This window comes from Phyllobates terribilis, unplaced genomic scaffold, assembly GCF_046119375.1.
Source record: "Phyllobates terribilis strain yellow unplaced genomic scaffold, ASM4611937v1 Scaffold_3__8_contigs__length_932513732, whole genome shotgun sequence".
In the NCBI taxonomy this organism is placed as follows: domain Eukaryota; kingdom Metazoa; phylum Chordata; class Amphibia; order Anura; family Dendrobatidae; genus Phyllobates; species Phyllobates terribilis.
This window is the reverse complement of record NW_027362763.1, coordinates 548,953,236-548,974,225: the sequence shown is the minus strand read 5'-3', so window position 1 is coordinate 548,974,225 and position 20,990 is coordinate 548,953,236. Positions and strand designations below refer to the sequence as shown.

General features: G+C 42.0%; 1 protein-coding gene across 1 annotated transcript in view; it reads left to right on the top strand.

Moving 5' to 3' along the window:
• Positions 1-615: 615 nt before the first annotated feature.
• The window catches only part of TAGAP (T cell activation RhoGTPase activating protein), a 365,673-nt gene continuing 345,298 nt past the window's right edge, over positions 616-20,990 (top strand). Inside the window, exon 1 of the mRNA XM_073671362.1 lies at positions 616-772. Within this exon, the coding sequence (XP_073527463.1) occupies positions 701-772 (72 nt within the window). The 5' untranslated portion in view covers positions 616-700. The remainder of the gene's footprint in view (positions 773-20,990) is intronic.

Sequence of the window (20,990 nt, the reverse complement as noted above, 5' to 3'; positions counted from 1 at the left end):
TCATTATATTATTAATTAAGTCTTTCTCTCTCTGTTGGCTTCCCAGTTTGTTTGAATGGCGGCACCTTTTAATCTTTTTTTGCAGTTAATTATTTTAAAATATGTTATTTAATAAAGAATTAATTTTAATATTAAGCATTTCAATAGTTTTTCTGTGATTTAATTATTGTAAAACTGGTATGTTACAGGGGAAAGAAGTATATAGCCCCATTGAAAATTTTCTCGTGTTATCTCATTAGGTGCCAATAATATTTTGGTCTTCAATGAGTTCATTTGGAGATGCCCTGCGGCTGCCATCTATATGGAGTGATGTTTTGATTGTCTAACAATCAACATATAGTAACTGAATTTCTGACTGACAAATGTATCCTAGTGAACAGTAGGCTAGTTATTGAACACGTTCTTATAGCTGCCTGTTATTCTGATGTATTCTGTGGGAAACATGGAATTCAGAAAATTAGAGCGTATAAGGTGAAAATTAACATGTAGGAAATAAATATACTATCAGGCAAGGGGCATTAGAGGAATGTATCACACGTCTCAGCTGTTGAAGGCTGTGACCATCAGACCAGAACTTAGCCCCTCCTATGTGGGTTTGTATATAGGATTGGAATGGTTAATCAAGTGGCTCGGCTATTCAGTTTCTGCTTAGGCATGTGTTTGTAAAGCAAGCTCTTTACCCACTTGGATCACTATTGCCATGTCCCTTCCACACCCTTGGAACAAGGCGCGCAGAGGAAGCTATGATGGAATTTTACACAACAAAACCCAAGTGAGTACATCTAGTTTCTGTTATTTCTGACATATGTAGCTATTATGCTACACTGAGTTGAGCTGTTTCTTTTGCTAACTTGAGAGCTATTAGCTGAGATTGAATTCTGCCATAATATTTAGTCTCTGCACCATTTTATGTCTATATTATTAATCATGATAATAATAATTTTATTTATGTAGTGTCATTATATTTTGCAGCACTTTACAATTCTATTCTTTCTGTTCCATCATATATTACTTACAGTGGTACTCTGTACTTGCTCCAACATGTACCAAGTAGCAGAGAATCAGATGCTATTTGAGGTTTTAGCGCTTCCATTTTCTGGGCACCAGTGCTAGATACATTCATTACATTGCTGCTTTGATATTAAATAGGACTTGATCCTTTTCTTCAGTTCTATTCTTCATAATAAATGCACAGTGCAGCAATGCTTCAGGCTGTATTCTGTAATAGAGGCAATAAAATATATGTGACAACTTCAAGCAATACTTCATGTGCACACATTCATAGTTAATATTTAACTTACTAAGTAAAAAGTATTTTTTTAAAATATTGTATTTCTTAATATTTGACTTCTAACTGGCCACTAATGTATGAAAATAATTCTGTTAACAATTTTACTGCTGTTGAAAGTTAATGTGTTTTTTTTCTCATTATTCGACACAAGTTCACTTTCTCTAGACTCCCTTTCAGCTGTCTTTTATTCGTGAATTTGCAATACAGAACTGTTACAATGTACTTGGGATGTATCTTATATCTACTTGTGTAGATTTAAATAGTTACTAAAAATGTGGAATTGGATATAGCTTTAACTTTGTTGCATGCAAGTTGAAACATTATTAATTTTGAATAGGAAGACTCTCTGGGTCTTTTCTTTTTGAAAGGTTATTTAACAGAAATGAAGCGTTTCCCCCTGCACTGCATATTCTGTATTATTACAGTGCACAGTGAATATGTTTTATCTGACACTGTCAGTGACAACCTAGTGTTACTATTCCACCCCTCAGTGCTGAGCTGTCTGTGCAGTGATTGACAGCTCAGCTGTCCAGTCTGGTGCAGGGGTGTGCTGAGCTGTCTTTGTTTTTATTGACAGCTCAGCCTTCCAGTCTGACACTGGGAGGTACTGAGCTCTAGTTAAGTTCTCCCGGTTTCCTTGGTTTTTCAGCTATTTAACTGAGCTGGCAGTCCCAGATAGCTGTCAGTCGTAGCATCAGCTAACTGTGGTTGGTTTACTCTGTGCTTTGTATTCTGCTTCTTGATGTATCGCTATCTGACCTTGGACATTGTTCTGACCCTGAGTTTGTTTAACCCCTTTGCTCTGATCTGCTATCCTCCTGGTATTTTGACCTTGGACCGTTACCTGGCTACGACTGTCTCCTACCCTCCTAGCTATTGACTTTGGACTCCTCGATTATTCCGACTCAGGGCTTGTCCGTGAGAAGCGAATCAGCGTCACACCTAGTTTTGGAAGCGAACTGCAGGTTGAAGAAATTACCTATGTATGTGGGCACACTTGAATGTACTCACGCGTCAGTGCCATACATGTAAGCTTATGTGCTAATACCATTGTATGCAGAAAAATTAGATAAAAGCACTTACGCCTTTTAAACCGATTACTTTCCTGTTATCCATGTAAAGAAGGGAAACATAATCTTATGTAATTATGACAAACTATCATAAATGGTAGTTAAACAACTCATCTTACTTAGTTCTGATTAGACTGTATGCCATTTAATACAACCCCAATTCCCCAAAAGTTGGGACACTGTGTACGATGTAAGGAAAACAAGAATGTAATGATTTGGAAATCTCGTATAGCCATATTTGCTTCACAACAGAACATGGAACACATATCGCGACTTGAAAATTTGTAAGTTAGACATTTTTTTCTTTTCAATTAATAAAAATTAACACATTTAGAAATTGATGTTAGGAACACATCTCAGAAAAGTTGGGACTAGATCATATCTACTTTTGTTTTTTCTATTGGTGAATGGTCTTTACTCCAGGCAGCCAAGTTCATTCCCCAAACTCTTCTTCTGTGAAGCCATGTTGTTGTGATGGATGCAATATGTTGTTTCACATTGTTTTGCTGAAATATGCAAGGTCTTTCCTGAAATAGACATCTGGATGGAGTATATACTGTACTTAAACCTCTAAATAATGTTCAGCATTAATAGGGCCTTTCGATGTGTGAGCTGCCCATGTTATAGGTACTAACGCAACCCCATACCATCCATCAGAGTTTCAGGCTTTTGAACTTTTCGCTGATAACAAGCTGGATGGTTCCTCTCTTTCTCACGTTCTGACGCTTTGACTTACACTATATTAAAAACATTTAAATAGGTTTAGAAAACATAACATTTTGTGGGTGTGCTTCTGCACCTGCTTGTGATAATTCTTTTTCAACAATAAATCATACCACTCAACTTTAGAAGAACAGAAAGAGTGACAAATCATGCAGCATGCACAGCGCTGTGGCCCTTGCCACACCCCAAGTCACACCCATTTACTATTTCTTTCTAACCTGGCAGGAGATGTCAGATGGGGCAGTGGCAGTGAGGGACATTATGCAGATGCTCGTGATTGCAGGGCGCAGACCCAAATCTGGGACTTTCACACTGTATCCTGGACGGTTGGGACTAGAGATGAGTAGATCAATTCACAGGACTCTAGTCTAGTGTCCATGTCAGTGGTACTTGGCGGCTGGATGAGAGGCCTGAGAATCTCTTAAATTCCTGCGTCCCCGGTGAGGCTGTTGAGTAAACGTGATCTGGGCGTCATACTCATCTCTAGTTGAGATTAATTTTTTCTTCATTTATTCATAGTTGAAGCAGCTAGAACTTTCTCATTTTTATGTAAGCTTCACTCTGCAACATGTGGCTGTTATTGTGTCTGCAAGGCCATGTTCACACATTGCATAATACTGTGCAGGTTTCCTGCAGGAGTCTGCACCTAACTATGCAATAACAATCTTTGATTATGCTGCATTTTTTATGCCTTTTCCCCATCATTTTATGCATTTTTGGTTCAGATGAGAAGCGACATTTTTAAGTATTTTTTATAGTATATAAAAGTTTTGATTCTGCACTCAAAAATGTAACCTGGAGCAGGAATGAATGTGTCGCATGGAGTTATTTCTTTCTACCTCAATTAACCACTTCGCACCAGAGCCTGTTTTTGCCTTCGTGACTGGGCCAATTTTTTCAATTCTGACCACTGTCACTTTATGAAGTAATTACTCTGGAACGCTTCAACGGATCCCCCTGATTCTAAAATTGTTTTTTCGTGACATATTGTACTTCATGATAGTGGTAAAATTTCTTCGATATCATTTGCGTTTATTTGTGAAAAAATCGGAAATTTGGCAAAAATTTGGAAAATTTTGCAATTTTCAAACTTTGAATTTTCATGCCCTTAAATCAGAGAGATATGTCACACAAAAGAGTTAATAAATAACATTTCCCACATGTCTACTTTACATCAGCACAATTTTGGAACCAAAATTTTTTTTTGTTAGGGAGCTATAAAGGTTAAAAGGGACCACATCATATTTGAAGTCACTTTGAAGGGTCTTTATGACAGAAAATACCCAAAAGTGACACCATTCTAAAAACTGCACCCCTCAAGGTGCTCAAAATCACATTCAAGAACTTTATTAACCCTTCAGGTGCTTCACAGGATTTTTTGGAATGTGGAAGAAAAAAATTAACATTTAACTTTTTTCACAAAAATTGTTACTTTAGACCCAATTTTTTTTATTCTCACAGGGGTAACAGGAAAAAATGTACCCCAAATTTTTTGTGCAATTTCTCTTGAGTGCATTGATACCCCATATGTGAGGGAAAACCACTGTTTTGGCGCACTGCAGGGTTTGGAAGGGAAGGAGCGCCATTAGACTTTTTGAATGTAAAATCTGTCTGAATAATTAGCAGACGCCATGTTGCGTTTGGAGAGCCCCTGATGTTCCTAAACAGTGGAAACCCCCAACAAGTGACACCATTTTGGAAACTAGACACCTTAGGGAACTTATCTAGATGTGTGGTGAGCACCTTGAACCCCAAGGTGCTTCACAGAAGTTTATAATAATGAGCTGTAAAAATAAAATTTTCACATTTTTCCCACAAAAACGTTTTTCATCCCTTAATTTTGCATTATCATAAGGGTAATAGGATGAATTGCACCATGAAGTTTGTTGTGCAATTTCTCCTGAACACGCCGATACCCCATATGTGGAGGCAAACCACTGTTTGGGCACACGGCAGGGTTTGAAAGGGAAGGAGCGCCATTTGACTTTTTGAATGTAAAATTTGTTTGAATAATTAGCGGACACCATGTTGCATTTGGGGAGCCCTGATGTGCCTAAACAGTGGAAACCCCCCACAAGTGACACCATTTTGGAAACTAGACCCCTTAGGGAACTTATCTAGATGTGTGGTGAGCACCTTGAACCCCAAGGTGCTTCACAGAAGTTTATAATAATGAGCTGTAAAAATAAAAGTTTCACATTTTTCCCACAAAAAATGTTTTTCATTCCCTAATTTCGCATTATCATAAGGGTAACAGGATAAATTGCACCATGAAATTTGTTGTGCAATTTCTCCTGAGTACGCCGATACCGCATGTGTAGGGGAAAACCACTGCTTTGGTGTACGGCAGGGTTCGGAAAAGAAAGGAGCGCTATTTTGGCTGGGATAGGTTGCAGACACCATGTCACATTTGAAGAGTCGCTGACATGCCGAAACAGCAGAAACCCCCACAAGTGACCCCATTTTGTAAACTACACCTCTCAAGGAATTCATCTAGGGAAGTAGTGAGTATTTATTAATTTTTAAATTTATACCATTGGGCAGTGAAAAAAGCATAATTATATTTTTACCACAAAAAAATGTTTTACCCTCAGATTTTACATTTTCACACAGGGCAATGGGTTAAAAATGGTGCCGAAATGTGTCACACAATTTCTTCTAAAAGTTTCAATACCCCATATGTGGCTGTATTGTACCGCTCAGCCATACGGCGAGATCTGGGGGGGACGGAGCGCTATTTGACAATTGGAGAACAAATTATTGTAGAATAGGCATTTGAATTTGGGAGCACAACATTTTCTGAATTTCTTTTCGGGGGCAAGGGCTATTTCGCTTTTCCAGAGCCTTTCTGCTACCAGTAACTTGGAAGTCCCTTATATTTTTAACAGATGACGGACCTGAGTGGGGACTAGCTTTTTTTGAGGACTGAGTTGAAGCTTTTATTGGGAACATTTTACGTAACATTTATCCGGCGCTCTAGGCTGAGCACTTACATCGGGGTTTCTATCTAAATTTCCAAGTGATGTAATTCAGATGAAACCCCTGCAGGATCCATTCACTGTAATGAGGCAGCAGAGTTACTCTGGACTCCGTCTGGCCTCTGTTTAGCGGTGTCCTTTTTTTCAGAAGTGCACAAAACTGTGGCCAACCGCACTTTTATGCACGCCTAAAAAAACTGACACCGTGGGATCACAGGCCAGACGGCATCCACAGTGGCCTATATCTGCCTCATTACAGGGAATCTTCCGTCATGGGTTCTGGCTGAATCACATATTTCAGAGATTTACACGGAGCGCAGGATAAATGTGAGCAGAGCCTTACTGCGATCTTTGGGAGACATAATAAACAAATCAGTAGCAGGTGAAGAATTGGTTTTATTTATTTTTTATGCCGTTCCTCGTGTGATATAACTGATTAGATTACTTTATTCTTCGGGTCGGTGCGATTACAGAGATACCAGATTTATATCGGGTTTTTATGACTGACAGCTGTCACACACTAAGAGACGCTTTTTTTTGCAAAATCTAGTTTTTGCATCGCCATATTTTGAGAGCTATAATTTTTCCATATTTCAGCTGACAGAGTCATGTGATGGTTTATTTTTTGCGGGACGAGTTGACATTTTTATTGGTACCACTTTTGGGTATGTGACATTTTTTGATCGCTTTCTATTCCGTTTTTTGGGAGGTAAAATTAACAAAAACCAACAATTCAGGAATTGTTTTTTGAGGTTTTTTTTTATGCCGTTCTGCGTGTGGTAAAAGTGATCAGGCAGTGTTATTCTTCGGGTCAGTACGTTTACAGCGATACTACACTTACTGTATATTTTTTTTATGTTTTGGCGCTTTTACACAATAAAACAATTTTATAGAAAAAATATTTTTTTTGCATTGCTTTATTCTGAGCGCTATAACTTTTTAATTTTTCGGCTGATGGAGCTGTATGGTGGCTTTTTTTTTGCAGAACAAGATGACGTTTTCAGCGGTACCATTTTTATTTCCATTTTGCTTTTTGATCGCATTTTTTTCCACTTTTTGTTTGGCGATATGATGAAAAAGCATATTTTTTTTCTCCGTTTTTTATTTATTTTTATTACGGTGTGCACAGAAGGAGTTAATTAGTGTAACAGTTTTATAGATCAGGTTGTTTCGGACACGGCGATACCAAATATGTGTACTTTTTTTGGTTTTGCATAAATATACGGATTTATTGGTTTAATATTTTATTTATTTATTTTTATTTATTTTGTGATTTTTTTTAACAGTTTAAAAACATTTTTTTAAAACTTTTTTTTTACATTTTTACTTAGTCCCTGTATGGGACATTAATTTTTATTTTTCTGATCACTGATCTCATGTAATGTAATAGACATGTATTACATTACATGAGATCTTCGCTGACTGTTTCACAGTCAGTGTGTCCTGCCAGGCTTCAGCTGCAGGCTGAGCCAGGCAGGACACCATATATGGCAGATCTGGGGGCGGTCATGTGACCTCCAGCTGCCATAGCAACGCCAGGTCCTGGAAGGTATCAGGGGTCGTCGGAGGGGTAAGTAAGACGACCCCCTCTCCTCTGTCTATCTTCTATATGCCGCGATCACTATAGATCGCGGCATATAGAACATAGCAAAGGGTTAACATCATTGGGACCTGATCCAATCAGGTCCCGATGATGTCCCCTGTCAGAGCTAACGCTCTGCACCGGAATCGCAGCGCTTGCAGGACCCTGGGGGTCCTGAGCGCTGTGAGACCACCCACCGTTTTTAAACGTCGGCGCTGCACAGAGCCCAGCAAGCGCCGACGTTTATCTACAGTGGGCCGTCGCGAAGTGGTTAAGGTAGGGGTGGGGAACCTGCAGCCTGTGGGCTGTTTGCAGCCCACAATGACATTTTCACTGACCCCCAGGGCAGATTCCTGGGGACCGCGGTGCTTAGGTTGGCAGTCATGTTTTTACGGCCCTTTAATTACTTCTTGTACTGCAAGCATGCACACTCAGTGTTCACTACTGAAGGCTGCAGTACATGCATTCAAGGATTAGATACCAACACTGGCCAGCTCCACAGAAAAGACAGCAGCATCAGCCCTTTTGTCTCCTGGGATGTACATGCTGCAGCCCCAATGTCTCCTTGTCTCCTGTGATGTACATGCTCCAGCCCCACTGTCTCCTGGGATGTACATGCTCCAGCCCCACTGTCTCCTGTGATGTACATGCTCCAGCCCCATTGTCTCCTGTGATGTACATGCTGCAGCCCCACTGTCTCCTGTGATGTACATGCTCCAGCCCCACTGTCTCCTGTGATGTACATGCTCCAGCCCCACTGTCTCCTGTGATGTACATGCTCCAGCCCCATTGTCTCCTGTGATGTACATGCTCCAGCCCCACTGTCTCTTGTTGTATATACTCCAACCCCAGAGTGTCCTATTTAATGTTTTTGTCTCAGTTTCTCCTTTGTGATGTATATACTGCAGACCTCCCACTGCTTGCGTTCTAGAAATGTAAAGTGAGCAGTGATAAATTTCCCACTTTGAGGAGACCTGCAGTGTAATATATACTCTACAAAGCTTTAGAAAACTTATCATCACAAAGCATTGACTGTGCTTCAGACCAACACAAATCTGAAAAAGCAGTTGCAAATAGTAGCATGATCAATACCACCTAACATCACAGCCTCACCAAAGAGAAGCAGTTTCGGTCATCGAATTAGGAGTTAATTAATTAATTGTTTGATCAAGTATAGAAATTATATTGACAATTTTGTGCGGCCTCTGAATGATGTTATAAATATCCAAATGGCATATAAAAGATTCCCCACCCTTGAATTAAGGAATATGCTCTTCAGACCTTGTGGGGGCATTACAACCCTGGAGCAGACCTCAATCAGGGGACAATAAAACTTTCATGGTTCTTATATATGAACTGGTCCAATATTTACTGCCACAACTGTTTCTCCCTGCTCCACATTGATAGTTCTGCTTCACTTGTGTTTTTTACTGCACTATTCTATGTCCTGTTGTGTATAAATATGTGACTTCAGATTTTTGTGTTATATTATGCCTGATGAAGAGACCTGCATAGTCTCGAAAGTTTGCTATTTATTACCATCTTTTCAGTTAGCCATTAAAAGATATCAACCACTGAGGACTCTCCAATTGTAATATTTTTCGATCTGTTGGCTAACACGGTACAAAGATATATTTTTCCTGTAATTTCATAAAAACTCCTGCCCTTGGTATATATAAAGACGCTGTTGCACTGTGCATTTCTGTTTTTTTTTTTCTCTATAGGTTTTTATGTGGAGCTTGAAAAAAATTCATGTAAAATAAAAAACGCTGCATTTCTAGTGCAGAATCAAATCTTTTCTGTACTATTCAAAAAGCGTTAATGATGTAGGTTGTGATTTCAATTCCTTGGAAGACCAGATCTGAAGAAGAGAAAATGACAGTTTTGTATTAATTTTTCAGTAATTTTTCAAGGACAAAAAATCTGACTTTCTCTTTACCTCTAGAACATAGATACATATAAATACACTATTATGTACAGATGTATCTGTATGTGCCAGTATAATCTGTCTGTTAGCTCAGAGCTTCAAGTATTAGAAATAACATAAGTGATAGACCCAAAGGAGTAGAATTATTGAGTGAACATATAAATCCTTTAAAACCAATAATTTTATTAGATTTTTAAAAAACACCAAAACCCATGTGTTTTAAAAAATTAGATAGAGCTAACCATAAATGTTATATAACACATTCCATAATCGAATTATTAATATGAAGGACGGACTTAAATTACCCTGATAAGCCCTTCAAAGATCCTGCCTATCGTGGGGGTTGGCACCCTAATAAATGAATTTGGCGCCCCCACACCACGGTGGCTGTCCCTAACTATCCCTGTAATGCCCTACATACTGTAAGTGAGCTATTACAGAAGAATAAGGTGACTGCTTAATCTAATACAATGATTTTCCTGGCATAGGTATAATAAAGTATTACAATAAACCCAGATATATAGAGTAAATTGATAGGACTTATCTCTGATTATGCAATCGCCTTAAGCGATATATATACCTTACATTATAGTATACCTTTATGTATACCTTTAAGGATACAAAATCCTCCAATGCTTGTCAGTGTAGGCTGTCATTCATTTCTTTAGCTACTGTCTGCAGTGATAGAGGCTGTGTGTTATATTTCTGGGGAGACCCGATCACAAGAAAAATAGAAAATGTTTATTTAATTAATGAAAGTGTGTGCAGAGAGATGCTGATGTATTAGTGGTGAAGGAAGTAGCTTCCCTCTGGCACTAAAAGGGTTAAGAAGTATTTTCCCAACAGTTAGATCTCTCTGGGCTGCAGTTTGGTCCATTTAAGGGGTTAACTGTGATAATCCAGCCCAGTAGAAAGAGAGGGAACCCAGTGCTATGGCTGAGCACAGGATGTGAATAAATGCTTTGTTCCTGATGTGCTTCCTTGTGGGCTGTAGTATTAGTAACCAGTTACAAGATGCCACTGTCTAGAATACAGATGACAGGTGAAGTTTGCCAGTAGCATTGCAGGCATTTAGGGCAGTGAGAGAGTTAACTGTGTGTGAGGACAGCCCACAGAGGGTGGGCACTTTAGGAAATCTCTGGTTAGTTTTCCAGGAGCAGGAAGTGAACAGTTTAGTGTACAGTGCTTGAGAAGAGACAGGCTCCATATACTGGCTGCTAGGGTAAACATGGGCTCTGTATCTCAGACAGTGGATCACCAAAGAGAAGAGTCCCTCCACAAGGGTCCCCTTAGCCGGTCTGGGAACCTCGAGAGAGTCATTGAAGACCTGGGGGCACATTCTGTCTGCAGGCTGAAGAAGAAGTTAGAACTCTGTTAAATATTAATTATGGATATTCATTTTATTCTGAATTCTGAATTCTGTACCATACAGATTGCATCAGCCATCGTGTTAGGGTGTTTAGATGACATGCGCTATTTGTGTATTTTTGGTTCAGCACCATAATTAGAAGAACAGGTGCCATATGACCGGCCTATAAAAGCCCATGTTAGAGACAGGGGGGGGCTCTTGCCATTCCACAGGACACAGGACGAGGGTGTGTGTGTAAACTACTGCTGATGTAGGCCCAAGGAACACATGGTGTCATCCTGACACACGTGCTGGACACAGATAGATAATCTACCATCCAGGATCCCAGGGAAAGATGGGTGAATCTCAACAATTAAGCTAATTATGGACTAATGGACAATCACTTTGTGACTAATCATTGTATGTACCTTCTGCAATCATTCTTTTTAATGGATAACTCAATAATAAATAGATACATTTTTTTTATAAGAATATCTTGATATTGATACTTTGAGAAGTCTTCAATAGAGAAAAAAATACAGAAAGAAGTATTTTTTTTACAGACTCAAGTCTAGGATGTGGGGAGAACTAGGATCCGGATATATTGATGAAAGGTGCCCCAGCGAGGTAGTCGTGGGTGAGTTGTAGCCCCTGCTTTCTTTGACACCCTACAGACAATTTGTGTCCTCCCTCTGATGTGTGGCTGGGTATGTGACATTCTTCACTTACTTCAAACCATCCGATCATGGCTGTCTCCAGGCATTTCTCTTCTGGGACCAGGGCAGCAATAAATTCAGAGGACACAGAGTTCTTAACCATAACTGGGATTTTACTTAGGGGAGAGGAGTATATACAGTATTTACAGTCAGGTACATTTGATAAAGCCCAACAGGTTTTCATCTCCCATACAGGTGCTAGAAACATCTTTAGCCCTGGTGCCCTCTTTAGGTGAAGCATCTCTCTAACTCTATTCTCTAGCTGAAGAAAAGTTTCCTCACCAGCGGCAGTGTATCCAGATCCTACATCTCCCTCACGGCTTAGCCTGGAGTCCTATCTTCCTCTGCTACCTGCAGACTAGAAGTGCTTCGGGGTCCTCAATACCTCTGTTAAGTTTCTCCGGCCGGCTAATGGGACTCCTGCTTGAAGAGATATTTACACTGCTTATCCACTGTCTGAGGGTAGGGAGCCCATGTCTACCATAGCAGCCAATTTCCCTGACTGTCCTTCGGTAAGGCTTCCTGTCACAACTCTGATAGGACTCCAACTGACACTTTCTGGAAAATTCTCCAGACATTACCTAGGATGCCCCACCCCCTGTGGCAGTTAATTCCTCACTGCCATTCTAGTAGCAGGCTCTCACTAACAGCTGCGCCCGACAGTGGCATCTTGTGGCCGATTAAAAGTACTACAGCCCCACAAGGAAATATCAGGGACAAGCTTTATACACACTTTATGCTTGATCATGGCACTAAGTTCCCCCTCTACTCTACTGGCTGGATCATCACAGCTAACCCCTTAACTGGACCTAACGACAGCTCAGAGAGATCTAACTATAGGAACATTCTCTTTTAACCCTTTCAGTGCCAAATGAAGGCTCCTTCCTTTCTCACTACTACACTGTCACTGGTGAGGAAGATTCTCTACGGCTAGAGAACAAGGCAACAGAGATGCTTCATCTAAATTGGGAACCAGGGCTGAAGTTGTATCAAGTACCTGTGGGAAAGATGACAACCAGTTGGTCCTTATCCATTATATCTGCCTGTAAATATTGTAAATATTCCTACTTCCCAAGTAAAGTCCTAGTTATGGTTATGAACCTTGTGTCCTCTGAATTTATTGCTGCCCTGGTTCCAGAAGAGAAATGCCTGTAGACAGATGCGACCGGCTGGTCAGAAGTAAGTGGAAAGCACCACATACACCACAACACATCAGAGGGAGGACACATTTTGCCTGTAGGGCGTCAGAGCGAGTATGGGCTACAGCTCACCCACGACTACCTCGCTGGGGCACCTTACACTGGCCCCACCCCCAAGGACGAGGAGCTACAGAGCAATGAAGACGTTGCACAGAGAAAAGAGAGACTGGACATTGGGACAAAGCCCTGACCTGCCTGAATAGCTGGACTGACCACTCAAATTGGAACAGTCCCGCTGAATCTGAGAAGGCTGGGAGCTATGGATAAATGCGTTAAAGACAGGTGCTCTTTTAAAGCAGTCCATTGTGACATATCCTATAATGGACATCTCATTACTAATCTACTTTTAATTTCATACATCCAAACATGCCTTATTACATTGGTTTAAGTAACACATGCAATAATCAAAATCTAATACTTTTGATACTTAACCTTGTTGATAGACATTTGGAACTACAGCATTCGAACATGTGATTGTACTCTTTCGTACTACTTAATTTTACACTGTATTATTGTAAGTTAAGTCTGTTATTTTTCAGAAGTCTCATGACAGAATTTTAGTCAGTTTGCACTCATCCATCGTTTTCTGTGAAGTATAAATAATTTAGTCAGGTGGTTATAAATTCCAAAGGCTTAGAAGACTCTTCCAGCTTGATACATACTTATTTTTGCAATATTAGAATTGATTTATAGCCTAATGAGAGAGTTAATAGTATTCAAAATGTAAGTTTACACTTAAACAAATTACTTAAAAAATGTGGTCTAAGAACTGTAAAATATTACTATGCTTATTTTATTAATAACATTGTTTGAATTTTTTTTATCTTCATCTGTAGCATGTGTAAAGCTACTGAGAAAAAATAAATCCCAATATTATAGATGGGTCTGCATTTAGAACCTTAAAAATTTAAAGGGGTTGTCCCCCTTTCAGATAATGTTTGGCCCCAGCAGCAGTTTGGTAAAAAAAAAAAAAAAAAAACCTTGCTGTAATTACCTTTCTTGAATCCACCCCTGCTGTCTGTGTCTGGCACTGGCTGCAGCGCTGATGTCATGTCGACAGCCTGGTAGTCAATCATTGAGCTCAGCAATTCTGAAGGGAGCATTCCATCTACACTGGTAGAGCCGCTGAGCTAACTGATTAGCTGCCGCGCTTTCAATTTGATCTTAGTGCCAAAGTCAATGCCAGACACCAGAAGCAATTGCAGAGACTCGCAGTGACCGCAACCTCTACCCCCTGATGATGTCTACTTTGAGTATCCCAGCAAATGTAGCGCCCCGAGGGTTCGGTTGCTACAGGGGTATTGCACCTCACCCAGAGGTGTGATATTCCACTCCCAGGTAAGGATGGAGTGTGGACCAGGGCTCAGTTAGCTGCATACACACACTCACCCCATTTCCGGGGGACAGCTCGACAGTGCTCCCATTTATGCAGGCACAACTGACCATGTCCCTGGCTGGAGTGGGGAGGGGGGAGAGAACCCAGTGATGTAGGAGCAGAAGGGGACGGTTTCTGGAGCATAGGAAGGAGCTCATTGGGTGCAGGTCACCTGAGCTCAGACACAGAGAAGCAGATAAAAGGGGAGCCATCTTAGTCATGGAGTTCAGAAGAAGAGTAGTGAAGTACAGTCAGTGAGAGCTGACAGGGAGCCGAGGCTCAGCCTGAGCTCAGCTCCACGAGGCAGGCCTAGAGAGAAGGCCGGGGCCAGAGAGGAGAAGAGAAGGAAGGAAAGAGGAGAGACAGAGGAGTAGAAAGGCTCCAGAAACAGGAAGGCAGAAGGGACCCTAAGAGAGCAGAACGGACAGCAACCGTTGCAAACCCGAGTTATATCGGGTGAAGGGTCAGGCTGTGGAAGGGTACCGGATTCCCAAGTTGGTGGAGGTAAATCATCCCTCAGCCAAGAACCGGAGGTCGTGATCATTTATTGGTGTGACCGACCGCCAAACCTGCTAGGAAGGCACCATATAGGATAGCGGGAAGCGGAGGCCAACGCTTGCCCGACACGGTCCGTGGTAGCTGGACAGAAGTTTGGTCACTGGTGGGGCACGAGAGGCCAGAGAAAGGACAGAAAGGTGTCCTGTGCCATACTCCTGAATTGCCTGGGGGTTGACTGAGCTCCTCACCTGGTGGACGCAGCACGGCTTGGGCAGTCATTGCTGACAGAAGTGACATGGATAACAACTGTGAGTAAAAACCCTGGATTGCACCATTGGACTCTGTGTGATTTATGCTGCGCCTGCACCATCACCCCCAGCATCCACCTACACTGCCCTGAGGCTACACTCTTCCCGTGGGGCGTTATCCTAACCCTGTGCTGCACACCAACACCAGCCTCAGTGGTTTGCCTTGCAGCGGCGGTTATCCCTGACCGCAATCCACGGGTGGCGTAGTCGGACATTCATAACACTGATAAATAGACTGCCAGCATTTGGTCTGACCACCCTGAGCCACGGGATCGGGTTGCCACTACTACCCCCATCAGCACCGTACACCAGAAGGCCCGGTTCCGGGTACCCCACGGCCCAGGAGGTGAGTCACAAGCACTAGGGATTCTCAAACGAAATGTCATCAATCTGGAAGTAGGAAAAAAAACAATTAAGCAGTTAGAAAGAGTTAACAGGGAACGATAGGGACTTTTTCAATAAAGTATGTCAGAAAAGCTATTATATTATTACGTTAAATAGACATACATTTAGGATTAAAATCAATGTTAGTTTCGGAAGACCCCTTTAAGACTGGACAGAATTTTAAAGCTTAGGAGCTGGGGTGGCCAGTAAAGCAGTCACTTTTATTTTAGTGTTGCATCACTGACAACCTTAATAAAGACAACTCAAAAAATAATGAGAAACTGGGCAACTTCTTGAAGTAAAGAGACCAAACAAACATATTTCTCAGTTGTATACAGTACAGACCAAAAGTTTGGACACACCTTCTCATTTAAAGATTTTTCTGTATTTTCATGACTATGAAAATTGTACATTCACACTGAAGGCATCAAAACTATGAATTAACACATGTGGAATTATATACTTAACAAAAAAGTGTGAAACAACTGAAAATGTGTCTTATATTCTAGGTTCTTCAAAGTAGCCACCTTTTGCTTTGATGACTGCTTTGCACACTCTTGGCATTCTCCTGATGAGCTTCAAGAGGTAGTCACCGGAAATGGTCTTCCAACAATCTTGAAGGAGTTCCCAGAGATGCTTAGCACTTGTTGGCCCTTTTGCCTTCACTGTGCGGTACAGCTCACCCCAAACCATCTCGATTGGGTTCAGGTCTGGTGAATGTGGAGGCCAGGTCATCTGGCGTAGCACCCTATCACTCTCCTTCTTGGTCAAATAGCCCTTACACAGCCTGGAGGTGTGTTTGGGGTTATTGTCCTGTTGAAAAATAAATGATGGTCCAACTAAACGCAAACCGGATGGAATAGCATGCCGCTGCAAGATGCTGCGTGTTACGGATCCGGGTGGTGGAACCTCTGTGCTGCGGTGCAAGGAGAGGCCAGAGGGGCGTGACTAAGTATCAAATCGGTCCGACCAAGGTTACACGGCGGCTCAATCGACTCCGTGAACCAGGGAGGAACTGAGCAGAGGGACCAGGTGCCACTCTGGGACCAACCTTGTATGAGAGCAGGTGACTCCCACGGGTCAGAAGGCAGGAACTGACCGGTACAGCGGATGAGCTTCGGATGGAAGGCTGACGGGTGGTCCAGGTAGACAAGCAGGCTGATTAGGCAGATAGTCAGGCGAGTGTTCCGGGTAGGCAAGCTGGCGGCACAACCGGTAGCTGGCTGGTGCTTCCAGGTAAATGGGCAGGCAGGCACGGCAGGTAACAGGTGGGTGCTTCCAGGTAAGCAGGCAGGCAGAGTCCATAGACAGACTGTTGAACTGGACGGTAGACAGACTGTCGGGCAGAAGAGAAGTCAGGCTAGCGGACTGAGCAGAAGATCAGACTGGCGAACAGGACTGACTTGCAGAGGACCTGGGGGCTGAAGCAAAGTAAGAATCACAAAGCAACAACCTTGCACAGGCACCTCCATATTGGAGGAGGTGCCTCTTATAGGGAAAGCCCTCCGGTGATTGGCCGGGGACGTTTTACGACGGTGCGCGTGGCCCCTAAGTACAGAGCCAGGGAACCTGCGTGCACCAGCAGCAGCTGCATGGAGGCCGGAAGACGCTGGAGCAGGACCGCGACGGTAAGGGGGACGGTGTCTCTGCCTGGCAGGGGGCAGAGACGCCGATGCTACACTGTGGTAGCCATGCTGCTTCAGTATGCCTTCAATTTTGAATAAATCCCCAACAGTGTCACCAGCTAAGCACCCCCACACCATCACACCTCCTCCTCCATGCTTCACGGTGGGAACCAGGCATGTAGAGTCCAGCCGTTCACCTTTTCTGCATCGCACAAAGACACGGTGGTTGGAACCAAAGATCTCAAATTTGGACTCATCAGACCAAAGCACAGATTTCCACTGGTCTAATGTTCATTCCTTGTGTTCTTTAGCCCAAACAAGTCTCTTCTGCTTGTTGCCTGTCCTTAGCAGTGGTTTCCTAGCAGCTATTTTACCATGAAGGCCAGCTGCACAAAGTCTCCTCTTAACAGTTGTTGAAGAGATGTGTCTGCTGCTAGAACTCTGTGTGGCATTGACCTGGTCTCTAATCTGAGCTGCTGTTAACCCGCAATTTCTGAGGCTGGTGACTCGGATAAACTTATCCTCAGAAGCAGAGGCGACTCTTGGTCTTCCTTTCCTGGGGCGGTCCTCATGTGAGCCAGTTTCTTTGTAGCGCTTGATGGTTTTTGCAACTGCACTTGGGGACACTTTCAAAGTTTTCCCAATTTTTCGCACTGACTGACCTTCATTTCTTAAAGTAATGATGGCCACTCGTTTTTCTTTACTTAGCTGCTTTTTTCTTGCCATAATACAAATTCTAACAGTCGATTCAGTACGACTATCAGCTGTGTATCCACCAGACTTCTGCACAACACCACTGATGGTCCCAACCCCATTTATAAGGCAAGAAATCCCACTTATTAAACCTGACAGGGCACACCTGTGAAGTGAAAACCATTTCTGGTGACTACCTCTTGAAGCTCATAAAGAGAATGCCAAGAGTGTGCAAAGCAGTCATCAAAACAAAAGGTGGCTACTTTGAAGAACCTAGAATATAAGACATATTTTCAGTTGTTTCACACTTTTTTGTTAAGTATATAATTCCACATGTGTTAATTCATAGTTTTGATGCCTTCAGTGTGAATGTACAATTTTCATAGTCATGAAAATACAGAAAAATCTTTAAATGAGGTGTGTCCAAACTTTTGGTCTGTACTGTATATTTAAATCCCTCTATAATTTGGTGATTAAAGCTCTGACCCTTTGGCCAGTCTGGGATTGTCATCACTATTTTGACAGCTTTGCGAGACTTCCTTCTTCTGATCTGGGATCAGTGGCACACTAATAGAAGCAGACAACGTGAAAGGTGTGATTCCCGAATTGGGAGTCTGGTGCTGAAAAGCGCAGGGCCTTCCTTCTCATCCAGTGTCTCAATTGCAACAGCATCCTTTTATGGAACTCGTGGATTCGTTAGCGGCCTGTGGAAGCAGCATACTGTGTCGGTGCTATGGGGACTGTTATACTGTGTGGGAGTCATCATGCTGTGTTCAGAGCTCTGGGGGCTATCATAATTAGAAGGCCATCTTACTGTGTTGTAGTTTGTGGTGGCATCATATTGTGTGTGCATGAGGCAGTGGGGTGGGTTGTGGGTCTAAATCAAATTTTGTGTGGAGGTGGGGAGCTGTGGAGCCATCATACTGTGTGGAGGGGCTATGGTGATATCATACTGTGCGTGAGGCTTTGAGACCCATCATACTGTTTGGGGAATTATTCTGTGGGAAAGCCTTCATACTCTGTGGGTACTGTGGAGGCATTATACAGTGGTGGGGCCTGTGAGAGCATCATACTGTGTGGGGGGCTATGGGAACATCAAACTGTGTGAGCAGCTGTGGGGGCAATCATAGTTGGGGAGCCATCATACTGTGTGGGTGTTATGCGCTGTGCAGTGGGACCCACCAAGACTGACACCAAACCAGCAAAGGCGCAGCCACAGACGCACTTGTCACAAGCTGCCCAGCTAGGCGAGCCCTTGAGGGCTGGGAATACTTTTCACCTAGCTCCCAGTAAATGGAAGTGGGACTTTGACAGAGCCTTTCCCAGGCCCACTGTCACAGGACAGCTGGTGTCTGGTGACACGGCTGGTGCCCATCATACTGAGTGAGGGGCTGTGGGAGCCTTCATATTGTGAGTGGTGGCCAACATACTGTGTTGTAGTTTGTGGTGGCATCATTCTGTGTATGAGGCAGTGGGGCAGGTTGTGGGTCCAATCATACTATGTGTGGGGGTGGAGGTTATGGGGCCATCATACTGTAAGGAGGGTTGTGGGGCCATCATATTGTGTGGGGGGCTATGATGATATCATACTGTGTGTGAGTCTGTGAGACCCATCATAGCGTGTGGGAGTATCATTTTGTGAAAGAGCCATCAGACTGTGACAGGCCTGTGGGAGCATCAAACTTTGTGGGGGGCTGTGGGGTTATCATACTGTGTGTGTGAGGTGGGTGGCTGTGGGGACATCATAATGTATGAGGGGCTGTGAGGGCCATCATACCATGTAGGAGCCTTCATACTGTGTGAGGGGTTCATGAGAGCTTTCGTATGGCATGTGGTGGCATCATACTGGGTAGGAGGCAATGGGGTGGGTTGGTGGACTCATCATGGCAACATAGAACCCAACAACTTACTCTATATGTTAAGTAAATAATGCACTCAGATGTCAGTGGAGCAAAATAGCCATGGAGCTTTATTAAGGGTTATTTTATTTCCATTAAAATATGAATACCAAATATATTAAACTTTCTTTAATAAATAAATAAATAATAAATATCAACCATTCACTTATAACAAGATAACCTTAATTCGCTCATGACAAGAGCAATCTTGCCCAAACAGGTAGACATTAAGAATGTCTGCCCCCTCACCCCCAAACCTCCAAGACATTGCCCCACCAACGTCTGGAGCCTTCAGAAATGTCAGCTCGGCACGCAAAAAATAAGACCTCATCCGGCCCCAGATCCCGATAAATGGAGACGTTACTGGTCTCGGAGTAAAAAATAAAAATAAAAAAGAACCTATACATGTTTGGTATCTACAAACTCGTAATGACCTGGGAAATCATAATGGCAGGTCAGTTTTAGCATTTAGTGAGCATGATAAAAAACAAAAAACAGTTGTGGAATTGCACTTTTTTTACAATTTCACCGCACTTGGAATTTTTTTCCCATTTTCCAATGCAAGATATGGTAAAAGCAATGGTGGCATTCCAAAGTACAACTCATCCCGCAAAAAATAAGCCCTCACATGGCCATATTGATGGAAAAATAAAAAAGTTATTTCTCTGGGAAGAATGGGAGCAAAAAACGAAAACGCAAAAACAGAAAAACCCAAGGTGGTAAAGGGGTTAAAAGTTATATTTAGAGCATTTGATTGCTGACTAGATTCTCTAGGACCCTTGAAACATTGCATTTGGCATGCCTAAAAAGTAAATATTAATTTTTAAGCTGCAGTTTGAATAAGATAAAATGATGGAAAGTGTACTGCACCCAGGGTTATTCTAGTTAACAGAACAGTATGTACTTTTGTAATTCCTTCCCCAAAGATTCCTATTTTATGACACAAAATGCCTTTTTTTAATCTTGGTGACTAGGTATTAAACATTAAAGTATCAGGTAGCCGGTTTGCTGAAAGAACACTTTAGGTAATAACACTGAATTCATTTCAATGAAATAATGATTTTATTATTTCAGATACGGAGACAAAGAAATATGTAATCATCCTATTTAATGTAAGTTACCTTAAAACTACAAACCTGATCTAATATGGAGTTATATTAATAAAGGGTTATGAAGAAATGTGACACAATCAATATTAGGAACTATTAAAATTTTCTTTTAGCTTCATTTTCCTCAGTTCCCACATTGTGTTTTAAACATACAGTACAGACCAAAAGTTTGGACACACCTTCTCATTTAAAGATTTTTCTGCATTTTCATGACTATGAAAATTGTACATTCACACTGAAGGCATCAAAACTATGAATTAACACAT